At 39.6% G+C, this 15,450-nt stretch overlaps 1 protein-coding gene and 1 non-coding gene across 2 annotated transcripts; one reads left to right on the forward strand and one right to left on the reverse strand.

Moving 5' to 3' along the window:
* Window positions 1-1,657: 1,657 nt before the first annotated feature.
* On the reverse strand, window positions 1,658-15,210 carry LOC144645534 (glutamate receptor 2-like). Its single transcript, XM_078505112.1, has 15 exons — window positions 14,946-15,210; window positions 12,517-12,666; window positions 11,604-11,858; window positions 10,758-10,954; window positions 10,211-10,264; window positions 9,466-9,594; window positions 8,441-8,605; window positions 7,361-7,495; window positions 6,709-6,888; window positions 5,989-6,186; window positions 5,276-5,461; window positions 4,431-4,695; window positions 3,438-3,805; window positions 2,549-2,773; window positions 1,658-1,953 (listed from the first exon to the last, which is right to left on the reverse strand). Exons 1-15 carry the CDS (start codon window positions 15,034-15,036, stop codon window positions 1,726-1,728), a joined length of 2,826 nt encoding a protein of 941 aa, XP_078361238.1. The 5' UTR covers window positions 15,037-15,210; the 3' UTR covers window positions 1,658-1,725.
* On the forward strand, window positions 13,204-13,277 carry Trnat-ggu (transfer RNA threonine (anticodon GGU)). The gene has a single exon. It is a non-coding gene; the product is annotated as a tRNA-Thr (tRNA).
* Window positions 15,211-15,450: the final 240 nt, after the last annotated feature.

Raw genomic sequence — 15,450 nt, forward strand, 5'->3', positions numbered from 1 at the left:
CTGGAAATCACCTTTAGCCTTTTGGTTGTGCAATCCCCCTCTTGTCATCGCTGAGCTCCGTTTGCAAGGCATAAAAAATTACACATCTTTTTGGGCTAAAATGTCTGTGTTGCCACATAGCCTCTTTATTATTATACAATAAATTTGAAAGGTCTTACCGTATTTTCTCAAATAAACGCCCCCGGCGATTATTTCAAACTTGGCTTCGTGAACCCGGCGTTAATTTGAAGCCGGCGTTTAATCAGCAATTTTCTGCAAACTTTTCAGATTGATTTATTGTTACCGATCTTCGAGACCAAGGGGCAGTTTGTCAAGGCGGGAGGACTGATTTTTCTCTTCGTTCTGCCCCGAAAAAGTGTCCCTGGGTGGCTGGGTATCCAAAGGTGGTAATTTCCCAAAGGTGCACTAATACGGATTGAATAGTTTATGTTGCAATACAGATTTGTGACAAACAGAATATTTTTACTTGTTAGCTTGACCTCAAATAAACGCCGGGACCTCGAACAAACGCCCGCGGCATTTATTTAATAACTAGCAATTTTGACCCGGCGTTTATACGAGGCCGGCGTTTAATCAGGGTCCGGCGTTTAATCGAGAAAATACGGTAATTAATTTTCAGCAGGGAAAATATAGGCCTCACAAAGATGATAAAGGTCTAGAAAAAACGTAAACTGCAGTTAAATCGACGCCATTTTGCGTAACAACTAAGTAGGTGGACGAGAGAAAATTTAAAAATAAAACTTGGCTTAAAAGTTAGTAACCTGCGATCAGGCGTTATTTTTCTCACGTCGAAAAAAAAGAAAGCCTGATCGTAAGTTAAAAAGTTCGTGGTGCTAAACAACTTGATTCATGAAGCACGTTGACTGTGTCCCGGATGTTCACCTCCCGGAAGCCAAAACACGAATAATCAAATACATAAATAGCATACAAAACCTTATTTCACGCAAGCAACTGATTTTTCTGTACTTAGCTTTTTAACTTTATTTCAACTATATACATGGTGTAACGACTCTAGTTAACAATAGCCATTCCGTCAGAAACACTGACTTCAGTGAAAGTTTCTGGTATTCCAAAATGTCTCATTTTTTTTTCGGGTGGAAATGTTACACCGAAAATTTCTTAACTATTTACAACTTTCTCCCCTGTTCAAATTCATTGTTCAAAGTTAACTATTTTTGGGGGGGTAAAAGCACATTAATTGTAAAGCTCAAATAGGATGACGAATACGCTTAACTCGACCATGCTCTTGTGAACCTTGCTAGCGCTGGTAAGCTAAATATTATTAAAGGATATTCCGAGACCTGGCCTGTTACGTCAAAGTTGCAGACGTTTGCAAGGCTTGGTTGGCAAGGGTGAGTTGCTAAAGGAAATAGGTTTTCATTCTTTTTTCTTTAAACTTAGTGGAATAACTTAATTTAATATATTTAATTTTATTTATTATATATATATTTTTATATTATATACAGTGGAGCTAACTGGCCACCAAAACCTCGACTGGTTCTCATTAATCGGGACGTTGTATTGGATCGGGTAGCAGCTTCCTCAAGGTTACACATAAATGGTTCGCTACCGTTAGAGAGAACAATAGAACAAACAACAGGAACAATGCTCCTAACCCCCCCCCCCCCCCCCCCAAAAAAAAAAAAAATAGCAATTCACTGCTACGTTAGAGGCCCAGTAGAATTACAAGCTTTCGAGAGCTGCTACACTTCTGGTTGTATCCAGTCACAGGTTGCTTTCTGGTGCCCCTGCATAAACATTTGGAAGCCTGGTTTGCATTCTGGGAACGTTCAGGCTGTCTCTTGCTCGGGCCCCGTCTTTCACGTCCATGGTCCTGCGATTGTCGATGTTATTGAAGGTTTTGGTATCGAACCCATGGTCTGACAGGGGCCTGTGGTTGACTTGAGTCATCACAGTCGGTTGGTCCATCTGCTCTTTAACACTCGTCATCGACTATAAAGAAACACAGTAAGTTTACTTCACTTTCAAGGATAAGATTAAATGACAGTTAGTTACTGGGGTGGCTAAATCAGCAAGATGGAACGTAAAGCCTTCAAACGGAACAAGGATGGTTTTAGCGATTTCGCATATTTTTGGTCTAAATTGTTCTGAAATTAGTGGTAGGCAACCTAACCCATGAACATCTAAACGAAGGTATAACCTTAATTTGTGGATAGAAATCAAGCAACGGCTATAATTATCGATTTTTAAATACACGCGAAAACAACTTTAAAAGTTTTAAAGCCTTCACTTTTCAAATTAATTGCAAACAATTTTCATCCGAGCCATCAGCAGCGAAAGACGCTTGTTAACAGTTTCAGTGCTCTAATATAGCAACTAGCAATAAGAATGGACCATTAATTTTTAGGTTCCTAGACACAAATATAAATTTGTACTGTTCAAAAATCTGGTAAAATCCGTGACAAAGCCCCTTGAACGAGAAGCTTCGTCACGACATAAATTTTTAAGAATTGCTTAAACCCCCCCCCCCCCCCTCCTCCCCTCCCCCAAGAAAAAAAGAAAAGAAAATGAAAAGCCATTGTCTCACCCCGCTCTTGATGACTTCATCTCTTAGGTTATTACATCTCCTTTCAACCAACAGGAACACAACCGACACCACAATTCCTCCTGCCAGAACAATGAATACACCAGTCATGTGATCCAATGAGATACTCATGGGTGTGCTGCTTGCTTCAGCCTTGGGGTCTGGGCACTCACTGCGTTGTTCCCACCATTTCTTTCGAAGCTTGTCCACGATACCTTCCTCGCGAAGCTAAGAAACAAGAGATAATAGTATTTAAGCCTACTTGTGCAACATGCAGAGCAATTTCTTCTCTTACCAATTGGCTCTCACAGCAGTCCTGAAAACGTACGGTGCGCAGGCTTTTGCCCGCCAAAACTGCCGCAGCTGTCAAATGCAATGCAAACTGTTACTAGACTTTCAACAAAAATTTGAAACTTTTGAACCAACCACATCGTTTAGATGGTCGCTGTATTATTATCTTCTTGCGTCATTATATTTAGTCCTATGAATTGTACGCCTCAACTTGTTACTACTCTCTTCATGTGAAACTACAGGGCTTTTGCCATTCTCGTGTTTCGAGCTACAGCTTGTTTTGTCCGATCCGTTGCTTTAAAATTAGTAGAAAGCTAAAAGCTAAATCTGATTGGAATAGGTTATACGTGTTCTCATATAATTGGGAGAATCTAAATAACAGAACTGAACTGTACAAAGTGCAAGTGCATCAGTACAATAATAACCAAAATCAAAATTACAACCAAAAGGCAGCTGTTTTAATTTCTTTCCTTCATAACCTTTTAGAAAAAAAGGAGATAAAACTTTATATTTCCTTCACGGAAGTAACACCCAGAACATTGTCTTGTTTCCACATGTACAGAGCTACGTATCTCAAGCCAATCACGCCACTTATAATTACCTTAAGTATTGCGACAGAAAATTGGTTGGTCAGTTCTGAATTTCGTTGCAGTGCAATACCATAACTCTTGGCCTCCAGTAAATTCTCCAGCATCATCGTATTGCATGGATTTCTTCTGTTGTAATAGTCTAGGTACGGTCCGTCCGTCAAGTATGCAAAGCCACCTTTTCTCACTGTTTCCACGCCCTCTTTCGTCGAGTTGACAAATGTGTTGCCAGTTTTCATTGTATGGAACATGGTTTGATAGGTCTCCACCTCCGACTGGCTAAAGAAGGTGTACAAAGATCCTCCGTTTAACACGCCATATTTAATCTCTTTCTGCTTGGCCAAGTCTTCCAAAGAGTTGATAGTGCTTTTTGTGTTTTTGGCTTAAAATAAATTAAAGCAGAGAATGCAATGAGCGTCTTCGCCTTGGTGGGCCAAAAAGCGAAGTGTTTTTATAACAGTTGAATCCCGATACCTCGAATCTTCAAGGGAAAACGGAAAAGGTTCGAGTTATCGGGGGTTCAAGTAAGCGAGGGTAAAATTAGCAAGAAAATGACCCGGATTGGAGGGAAAATGAAAATGGTTCGAGTTAGCGGAATATTTGAGTCATTGAGCGTTCGAGTTATCGATCGGGATCGATTCGACTGTATCCTAGTTTCTTTTTTTGGCATGACACTTAAGCTATTAAGGTGCATAAACTGAAAGTGGCTTTTGAATTGGTAGCACTGGCCGCAGCAGACTTAAACAATTAGTTAACACTCAATAACTTCAAGATGGCCTCGATTTTGTAATTGGTTTCCCGAATACTCCATTTCAGTTGTCAGTGATTTCATTTTGCTTAATATTTAATTTAATAATTGTGCAGCTGCTCTGAAGAGTTCTTCTACAGTCACGGAACTCGTCCCGCGAATGACTTAAATAAATTGATCGATCGATTAATTGATTGATTGATTGATCAGTCGTGGATTTAAGACTTCCACTTCCTCCTTTAATGTGTTATGACATTACCTGTGAAATACGCCGCCAAGTTGGCAGTGTAAGTGGAAATCAAAATCAGCGTGAAAAACCAGAAAGCTCCAGCCAACACCCTTCCAGAGGCAGACCTGGGGGTGTTGTCAGCACCTTGCTGCAGAATGGAGCCAGCTGCGAACCACAGACTGTTAAACAAATTGAGTTCGTCCCCGTCTCCTTCTCCAGATCTGGCCGCTGTCGCACGGTAGCCACTGGGACTGAAGTGATCCAAGCAGAAGATGAGTAAAGTGATACCTATTACCTGGTAACAAGAAAAGACAGAAGCGGTTATTTTTCTGCTCTACACACGGTCCATATATATTAACTGCTGAACCATCAAAATGATTGGTTAAAGAAGTGATCCTGTACATGTCTTTTTCATTTGGACCACTCGCAATTTCCCCAGGACCCGTCTCCACGTACTTGCCATTTAATTTTTAGCAACCTTATTTCAGTAATGTTGGAAAAATAAAGAAATTCTTGTTGACCGAGCTTGTTATCGGTCTTGTTACAGAAATATAGACCGCGTTCATTTAGGAACTAGGTAAATATTTCTACATCTGTACATTGGTGCTTGGTCAAAAACACCGATGGGTTTAAGAATCAAGGGCTATAAAGGGTAGTGGTCGGGACTCGGAACAGGACCTTACTAAGATTAAAAAGAAACGAGCAAGAGAACGACCACATCCTTCTACTTTTTCGATACTTTTAAACCAGTTTCGTTCCATGGGAATAACTCGTTACTGGTTTTCTGTGGCCACTTAAAGCGAATCTTCTGGGAACGACATTCAGCGCGAAACGTGACCATCTCAAGACTAGATTCCTTTAAGAATATTACTTACGACGGCAACAGTAGAAAGCCAAACATCTCTTTCAAAGGGCTGCAAAAATACAAACAGGTTCACATCTTCTTTCTTCGGCTTCTGCATCAACAAACTGACTTTAAAGTCCATGAAGGGTTTACTAAAGTCGACATCGAGCTCCCTTGCAGCTGAGATAGTGATCGCGCCTATGGCAACGTGAGCTTTCTAAAAGTAGAGAACAGAAGATGAATTCCAAAATCCCTGTTTAAAGCAATACTGCAATGATCAAAGATAACGATAAAATGGTTAAAGCCGCAAAGTTAACATGTTAATCCCACAGCAAGATAAAAAATGAATATAATATGTTTGTCAGAGTTGTGTAACGGTTACACGGTGCAAAACAACACCTTGCTGGAGGGAAAGCTATGCACAGTGACATCCAAAATAAAGCGACTTCAATCATTCATGCTTGGCTTTCACTTGTTTTGAATGTCCCAGCGAGTAGCTTGCCCTCCAGCATGGCGGATTTTGATCATGAGTTTATTCAACAACAACACTTTTTATTTGCACACTAAATTAAATTAAATTTACAATACAAAGAAAAATAAAATAAAGTGCATGGCTGCCCAAAATAACCACTATTGGCTCATGAGAGTTGGACAACTTAACTCTCTTCCCTAGTTTCAATGAGTGCGACAGTATTATTGTTAGTTTTTCAGAGCGTACACATAATCTGATCAGTGTGCTCATACCTTGTTGACGATATATTCTATCAGTCCATTCCAATTTCCATATTTGTCCTTGGAACCCATTTTTCCATCTTTGGAAGTTGTAAGCGTGTATGTGAAACCCATTTTGCTCTTAATTGCCTCAAGAAGGTCGATGCTGAATCCTTCGAATTGCGGCTTCCCCTCAGTTTGGTTCGCTATTTTTATACAAAATGGTGAATCCTAGACAAGAATCCATTTTTTAGAGGGCGTTTTACAGTTAAAGATAAATTTGGAACAAATTGTAGATTACTTTTGTGGTTTGTAAGTTGCTTACTTTTGTGGTTTGTTAGTTGCTTTTCAGTAAGTTGGTTTTGGTGAGCCATTTATAAAGTGCCATTTTACCTAAATTAAACCTCGATGATCAGAGGGATGAAGTAATTTCGTCTTAAATTATATTTGTTCATTTTTACGCAAGACAAGGAAGTAATTTGAGAAGGATAACTTGTTTGAGACTGAACTCCTCCAAGACTAGTCAAGTTCTGGCAGTCTCATCGTCAGAGAAGCTACTTGATGGAGTCAGGATCAAAACGACACCATTCGCCTCTAGTGTAAAATAGGCTGCTATATAAAGGCTAGTATGACAAAGGCCACTTGTCTGAGTTGATAAATCATATCAATCTCTTGTATGAAAACGGCCATCTCTATTATCGTAGTTATTACCGATTACCAGTACTGCATCTCGCGATAAAATCGGACATTTACCTCAATAGTGACAACTTTTAGCTCCCGTCCCTCCAAAGGCTTTTTCTTGTTTTTCTTCGTATTTACTAAGCACTGTAACTCCTCCCAGTAGTCCCCAGTCCAATCGATGGCATCTTCCAGGCTGTTAAGTTGAACTGGCTTGTTGGCTGTTTTTTCGTTATTTGCGTTCCAGTGACCAACCTACCCAAATAAATTATCATACCGGCTTAAATAACCGGCATGCCGACCTTTAGGTGGTCACTTATTCTACCACGTGCACAGATTAGATAAATGTATGCGTAAACATTCACATTTAGCGTGTGTTGATATTTTCGCATTTCAGTTAGTGCGGTGACGGTTCCTGCCTTCTCATGAAGTATGGAAGCATTCCACCCCGCGCTTAAGATAACAGAAGGGCCAGTATATAAAGCTTTTCTCCACCAACTTAAAATTAATGGGGTGATGAATTTAAAAGGGGTGGGGGCATGGGCCCATTCCCTAGATCCGCCACTGATCATGAGGGGCTGGATCGCCATGACTTGTGCATGAACGTAAAAACATTTTTAGAATTATTCGTGACACGTGAAAAGCCAAATATTTTTACGTGATTCCATTTTGCAAAGAGGTAGGGAACCCTCCCTATACACAGACTGATTCAGCTGCAGTCACTTACATTCACTAACACGGACTCTCTATTTCCATTTTGGTCCTCTTGTTCCTGTACGTTCGTAATGTCCAGCCTCTCCACAAGCCTGCTTTTCGTTTCGTTACCAAAGGCTACTAATCCTGAAATTCCATTAAACTTAACCTGAAAACAGAAAGTGTTATAACTTAAATGCCTTACTGTCTAATTGGCTTTCAGCAATTAGACTTGTCATTGTCAAGGCCAGGCTTAGTAATCTTGCAGGTATCACTTTTTTTACCTATACTTTGCCAGGTTAAGGTAACTTGATTGGTTCCTTATTGTATTAAATGTGTACCTTTTGACGGGACGATTACTTTTTTAAAATCATTACGCTTTATAAGAGTGTCTCAAAATAAAAGATTTTCTTAACTCGTCAAAGTAAGATCTCCGAATCGGGAGAAGTCACGTGACCTGTCGTTGGCGTCGTTTCTCAGCTGTCCTTTAGGGCTATTTTGCAGTAATCAACAAGGATTTTAAGAACGAAAAGTACACAGTTTTTTTCTTTAAATGGTCCTTTGTTATGTTGCAGAATTAATTTGTGGTCGTGTGCCATTTGCCAGTTAAACTCACAGAGACCCTAGCTAGACGGCGACATCTGAGTCAGCCAGATCATTCCTTAACAGCTACTGATATAAAAAAAAATAAAATGTGTGATATATGTGAGGCATTCAGGGCCTTCCCGTGACCACGACCGAATCCATGAGTGCATGATTCAACTTTTGTCTTCGCTGAGGTTACTATGCAAGGTAAAGTGGGAATCGACGGAAGAACCTGAACCAAAGAACGAATGAAGTCAAACATTATAGAGCAGTTTCAATGAGTGTCGTAAAACCAAAACCAAAGTAATACTCTGTCCAATCACAAAGGAAAGACATCAGGAACACAACTCGAAGAAATACATGTAGCTGGCAGAAGGGGGAAAAGGAGCGAGTACGAGGTTGGTAGTCTGATGGGCTGAGAAAGTGGCGCGAGAAAGCCATCACAAGCATAGTAATGCAAAACCAAAGCAAACGCAATTTACTTTCGACACTCAAGTGAAAACTGCTCTATTCTAAATATTAAACCTACTTTTTCGTTGAGAGTGTTAAGCAGTGATTTTGCACTTGAGGTTGATCTCCTTCCAGGCTCAAAGCAATTCTTGATTAGTTTGTACTTCAAGATCTTTTCCACATTGGGCTGTTCAAAAGCTTCCTTGACAGCATAGAGGGTATCATTAACCAACGCGTACGTGATCTTGGAGACAAATTTATAACGTAAATTTTAAGTTCACAGAGTTGCAACTGAGTGACATCATTAGGGAGTTTACGCAAAAACACCACGACGACGAAAACAAGAATGTCTCAAATCAAAAGGTGGAAAATGGCTTTCTACGAGTGTTACATTTTAGCCATCCTTAAAACATCAATGTGAAGTGATCGAATTTTGCGTTGATGGGAACATGAACCCCGACATCGAATTATCCGAATTTGTATATCACCATCAACGTATATATTTGGAATTCTGAATTTGCAGATTCAGTGCGGGATAGTATTGACACTGATAGATTCAGCGAAGGATAGTATTAACACTGATAGACAAACCGTTGTCCTCGACGTGCACGTGGGCGTCGTAGTTTCGTGAACTCCCAGGAATTATCAACTGGTCAACCAGTACTATAATAACAGTTATTTCCGAGCAACTTAAATGAGCTCTATGATTGGTTAAACGCAATTCGTGGAACGTGCTCTGCTAAAAACAGTTTGGATGCAGGGGACCACGCAACGAAGAAGAAAACTGCTTGGCCTGTCTGCTGCCGGATCTCTTGTTCAAGAAATGCTCGTACCAGACATCACTCTATAGCTAAGTGCTAATAAGTGCAAGGCTGGTACAACAGCAGGAGGGCAGAATTTATTTGCCAATATTTCAGCTAACAGAGCTAGTCTTCTTCAGGGCCAGTACTATAATCTAAGGAAAATAACGGCTCTAAAATTTGAATTAGGATAATACAGTGTGGGTTAATGTTTAACTAATAAAAGTTATATAGGGATATACGGTTACAAGATATATAAACATGTGTTTATATATCTTATAATTCCAATTCCAAATCAAGTCACCTCTGATATTTGCTTTCTCTCATTCTCGTATTTTTTCTTCATTCTCTTTGCTTTGTCAGGATGCGTTAGGTTGACCTGGAGGCCTACAAGTCCCTTAAAACATTTCTTTGATAAATTTCCATTTAAATCCTGTGTAGAAATAAGAGTAGCAAACACATTTAAGGCCAGGCAAATGAAAATCTGTTCCCACCGTGCTTACTTTTGTTTTGACATACATGTTTTGCGCATCACAGGCTCGGAAGGGAAAAAAATTATATGGAAAGGCACCGCACCTTTTTTGAAAGAAGAGGTAACCCTTTGATGTACCTTCCATAGAAAATGGTAGCCCTTTCACATAGCCACATCTATTTTCAAAACTTTTTACTTGAATAACCCCTTAAAATATATATTACTTTAATTAAACGAACGTTTGGTGGGACATCGTTCAAGATATTTTAAAGGACCTTTTTAAATACCTAAACGACAGTTCTATAATCGCGTGTTTGGAGTCACGTTCGGATGATCATAGTGCTAGGGTAATCCTTGTACTAGGATCATCCTCTAAATATATATAGGGCCTGGAAACAGGACCTATGTTATGTATACGGTGCGGCAAGCTTCCTCTAAAGTTGCATCTTTTACTGAACGATTAGTTTGTTAAAAATATATGTTTCGCATTATATTTCACATCAATGTCCTTCAGTCCTTGTCATCCAAGACTTTTACTTAACAAAAGGTCGCAAAACGTAAAAGGTCGTCTTCATACCATATTAAGAGTAAACCATCTTGAATCTTTGTTCATAGCTCCGAGCTGTAGTGACTAAAATAGAAAGTAATCACTTACTTTAAACCTTTTATCTAATTAATTGACTAATTTTGATAGAAAACCTACTAGAAATAAGAAACTTATGCCACGCAAGTTGGCTTAATCCGACATTAAAGTTGATTTAGAGAAAAATTAAATCAAATCAATCCAAAAAACGACCTTAGTCATTCACGAAAACGTCCTTTTCCGGAGGGGAGTTACCTTTTTTATGGGAACTAGTTTAACTTCATTAATCGATTGACAAGTGGCATGAAAATTTGTTGTAAAAAATCAAAACAGCTTAATTGCCGCCAATTTGCATAACGTCGCATGTTTGCCCCAGTATCTAAGCGAGTTATTTTTGTAGAAATATCATCTAATTTCTTAAACACTTTTAAATACTTTCCCATTTTTGTTTGCACCGGTTAGAATAAATCTCCAACATTACGGCGATAATCAGTTTTGTTCAACAGTCAAGAATCCTGTATGACTTAAGCATAAGACATACCTTTTCCAAGATGGTGGCCAGATTTTCTGGTTCACAAATGACCAAAACGTAGTTTGCTCCAACTTTAGGTAGAACTTCAAGTGCACGTTGAAATTTGCTCTTGTCGTTCATTTCCAATTCAGGAATAGCGTCGACTTTAAATTTTTCCATTTCACGGGCTATTGAATACACCTTTGTTGCTATCGTGGAGTATTTATCTGAAAAAAAAAATCCAAGTCATATTTTTTATAATGATAATACTTTGTTTAAAAAGCTATTTCACTGATAACTTCACTGGATGTCCAAGCTCCAGTGTTTAAACTTTAACTTGTTCTGATTGCTTAGGCCATATACCAAGCCTTTTATGGTTATTGGCTACCAAAAGCAGCTCGGACTGCTGAAAGAACACAAAATACCATTGTAATAAGCCAACAATTCAATCGAAAAAGGTCTGAGTCTTACGAGTCTTCTCCCTACATCCGCGCAATTGGCCATGGTTTACAGATTGGGCCGACCGTGCAGGAACCGAGAAGAAGTGCGTGGCCTATTGATTCCATCTTGCATGTAATCTAACAGCAAAAACGGTTACGTTTTTAGCAAATTTAACAACACAACAAATACAAAAGAAGATACGGATGGGCACAAATTGGGGAAGGTTGAAACAGTCAGTTATACTGAACGGTTTTTTAAGTTAATCTCGGAAGACATATGCATGTTTGTTTGTAATGAAGCTATGGCTTTTTCATATGCGTTTAGATCCATCTTTCCCTTTCAAGTAATGCCCAAGGAACTGATACTTCACACTGATTTGTTTTCGTCGATACCTACTTTAACTTCTGGTTGAAGGCATTTACCCATATACGTTACCTTCAAACAAAATGGCCACTTGTTCTCTTGGAGTGCTTTCTTTGCCAATACAGAAGTCCAACACATCCACTATCGCGCGTGCGTACGTCTCGTAAGATGGCAGTGCTGAGTAGAAGTATTCGTTTGCCAAGTCTTGTACAACAGGCTTGAAGCTTAGTAATGGGATACTCAGCACTTCAGCAAATGCAAACGAATAATGATCACCAAATGATAAGTCGAAGATTACTATTGCACAGGACATCTTCCTTAAGTTCTCTAAGAAGGAGTCAAAAGCATTGGTATTAGTACTGCTTCTGCTGCTGCCACTACCATTGCCACTAACTAATATCACCACCACCACTGCCACCACCACCACCACTGCCACTGCCACTGCCACTGCCACTGCCACTGCCACTGCCACTGCCACTGCCACTGCCACGGCCACTGCCACTGCCACTGCCACTGCCACTGCCACTGCCACTGCCACTGCTACTGCTACTGCTACTGCTACTGCTACTGCTACTGCTACTGCTACTGCTACTGCTACTGCTACTGCTACTGCTACTGCTACTGCTACTGCTACTGCTACTGCTACTGCTACTGCTACTACCACTACTACTACAGTACCACTACTACTTCTATTACTGTTGCTGCTGCTGTTGGTGCTACTGCTGCTACTCCTACTCGACTGAGAAAAATAGAGTTTCCACGTGATAGTGCATCTGAAGAAATAGAAAGTAACTAGACAAGTTTCTCTGTTGACTGACTGACTGACTGATTGACTGACTGACTGACTGACTGACTGACTGACTGACTGACTGACTGACTGACTGACTGACTGACTGACTGACTGATAGAGCCACTGACTGAATCAATGCTCGCCTTATCACTCGCTCAACTCAAACTACATACATGAACTGATAATTTTAATTACCAATTATTAACAAGTCCTTTGCAGAGTTAGCTTTGATCGATATTATATCAATACTCAGGCGATGTGAGTAAGTCAGAGTTCTGTTGATGGAATCAGCGCTTGCATTCAGCATTATGGCGATAGATTCATCTTTGGGGTGATACACTACACCTGAAAAACAGTAAATTGTTTTGAAATGAATATCATATCTTTGTACTGCGGATATACATTTTAAGCAAATAAAAGATCATCCCAGTAATGCACTCAACTTAAGCAAAATATATGAATTTCATATACCGTAGAATTCCGGTTATAAGCCCTGGGCTTATACAACTTCGTAAGGGTTTTTGGGTGGGCTTATAAGCGGAGGGGCTTATATTCGGGAGGGCTTATAAGTGGAAGGAAAAAAACGTTTCGAAACGAGCCTCGGGAGTGTTGATCGAAATACGTTTTTAAGTTAAAAACACACAAAAAAGCAACATTTAGCCCTGTTCAGTACTGTCATCCGGTAGAGGGGGGCTTATATCCGGGGGGGGGGGGCTTATAACCGGATCTATTTTTTTGTTTCCAGGTTGGTGGGCCTATAACCGGCCGGGGGGGAGGGGCTTATAAGCGGGGGGCTTATAACCGGAATTTTACGGTATTCATTTCACGGATCTTCTCCATCGACGGGTATATTACGAACTCACAAGTGACCAGCTCCCAGTTGGCTTGATAGCTCAGTTGGTTAGAGCGCTGCACTGGTATCGCAGAGGTCATGGGTTCGATTTCCGTTCAAGCCTGAATATTTTGCAGGCTTGCTTTTCTCAACTGCTGAAGTTGAGTACATTACTGCGATGATCCTTCATTTGCTTAAAATGTATATCCACAGTACAAATATATGAATTACATATATTCATTTCATATCTTCTCCATCGACGGGTATATTACGAACTCACAAGTGACCAGCTCCCAGTTGGCTTCATAGCTCAGTTGGTTAGAGCGCTGCACTGGTATCACAGAGGTCATGGGTTCGATTCCCGTTCAAGCCTGAATTTTTTTTTAAGGTTTGCTTTTCTCAACTGCTTTAGCTGTGGTGATTTTTCATTTGCTTAAAAACTAAATTGTTTGTAAACCTTTTATGTATCTCCAAAGTACTACTAAGAGTGTTACAAGTTTCTGTGCTGGCAGCTGCCATGGCAAAGAAAGCACTCCTGCGCGCTAATCATTTTTATGGTCATAAATAAAGTAAAATTATGGCAATTGTGTAATTAATAATCAAGATGGTAAGCTTAAAGCTGACTCGCTGATAAATGATAAATATGAAATGTTCATTATGTACATGTCACAAACGTGGCCTCCCAGATACCGGTTGGGCGCACTAACCACTGATCTACGAAAGACTCGCGGTGAGCTGAGCCGTTTTACTAGGTTGGTATGTGCCACGCGTCTTTTGTGCTGGTAGCCGGCTAGGATCAGCAATGTCGAGGGCATCACGTAAGTAATAAATAATAAATAATAAAGATGGTAAACTGGTATCTGGGAGGCCTTGGGCTCGATTCCCATCGGGAACTCAGAATGTTTTCTTTGTCCCACGCAGCATAATGAACATTTCATCTTTATTATTTATCACCGAGCTGAAAATTTACCATCTTTATTATTTATCACACACTTGATGATTTCGACATTGCTGGTCCTAGCAGTAGGAAGGGCGCGTGTATCACATATCAACCTAGTAAAATGGCCAAGCTCACCACGAGTCTTTCGTAGATCAGCGGTTTGAGCGCCCAACCGGTATCTGGCCATAACAATAATTATATTATAATAGAATAGTCTATTATCACTTTGCAGTAAAACACTGAAATGTAGGGGTAAATATACATTTTATAAGTAAGAAATTAACTTTAGTCTTCTAATACTACTGTTATAGTGCACACTAATAATATCAAATCATAATATAAAAACTATACAATATTATTCGGGTAAATGTCGTTGGTAAAGGTTATAAAAGAGCTGGAATGCTTCGTGCAGCACACGTTCTTGTTGATATAACGTTCGGTATTGCAGATTGTCATTGGCCTGAAGTCGTAGCTGTGGGTTTGATCCCCGTTGGGGAATCAGATTTTTTTCTGTCCCACGCTCGCGACATAATGAACATTTCCTCTTTATCAATTATGGCAATTATCGGCAAGATAATGCAAAATTTATTTTTTTAAAAAGAGACGAATATGGGTACTATCACAAACAATTTGTATTCCTTAAATACGTATAGAAATGGCACCGTATTAATACTATAACAAAAATATAACTTTTTGTTATCGATCTACACTCATAATTAATACTTGCTAAAAACACAGTCATTTTGAAATAGCGTTTTAGCTATGATACTGTCGCTGAAACAGAGCTAATTCGCAACGAAAAATTAAGTTCATATATGGTTTAATACATGAATTTTTGCTTGACGTTCTTACCTATTGCGCCATGACGATCCGAAAGATCCACTCGCTGAATGAAATTACCCAATATAAGGCAGACTTGAAGAATGACAGTGATCGCACGCATTTGTGGAATCAAGTTGTAACCCTCGCTCACTCGAAAGGTTGAACAAATAGGTGTGAACTGAGCAAACAAGATCAAAATAATTGACAAGACTCGACCTGTTCTCTCGCTTTGGTTAAATTTTGGCGTGAACTGAGTAAACGAGATCAAAATATTTTGCCAGTCTAGATCTCTTCCCTCGCTTTGGGTAAATTTGGCGTATTTCACCGAGCACGTGCAATTTTCACTGCTTATGTAGTGAATAATTCAGTACAGCAGGAAGTAGGTGATAAATGTTTTAAAGGATGTAAAACTAACTTGTCTTCATGACATTTTACTAAAAAAAGACAAATATTAACAAGTTGAATTGGTTTTAATGCTTCAGGACAATTATTCTAAATGATGACATTATTCAACATTCCTGAACATTATCTGCCA

Source organism: Oculina patagonica, chromosome 3 (assembly GCF_052425735.1).
Source record: "Oculina patagonica isolate OP01 chromosome 3, crgOcupat, whole genome shotgun sequence".
In the NCBI taxonomy this organism is placed as follows: Eukaryota; Metazoa; Cnidaria; class Anthozoa; order Scleractinia; family Oculinidae; genus Oculina; species Oculina patagonica.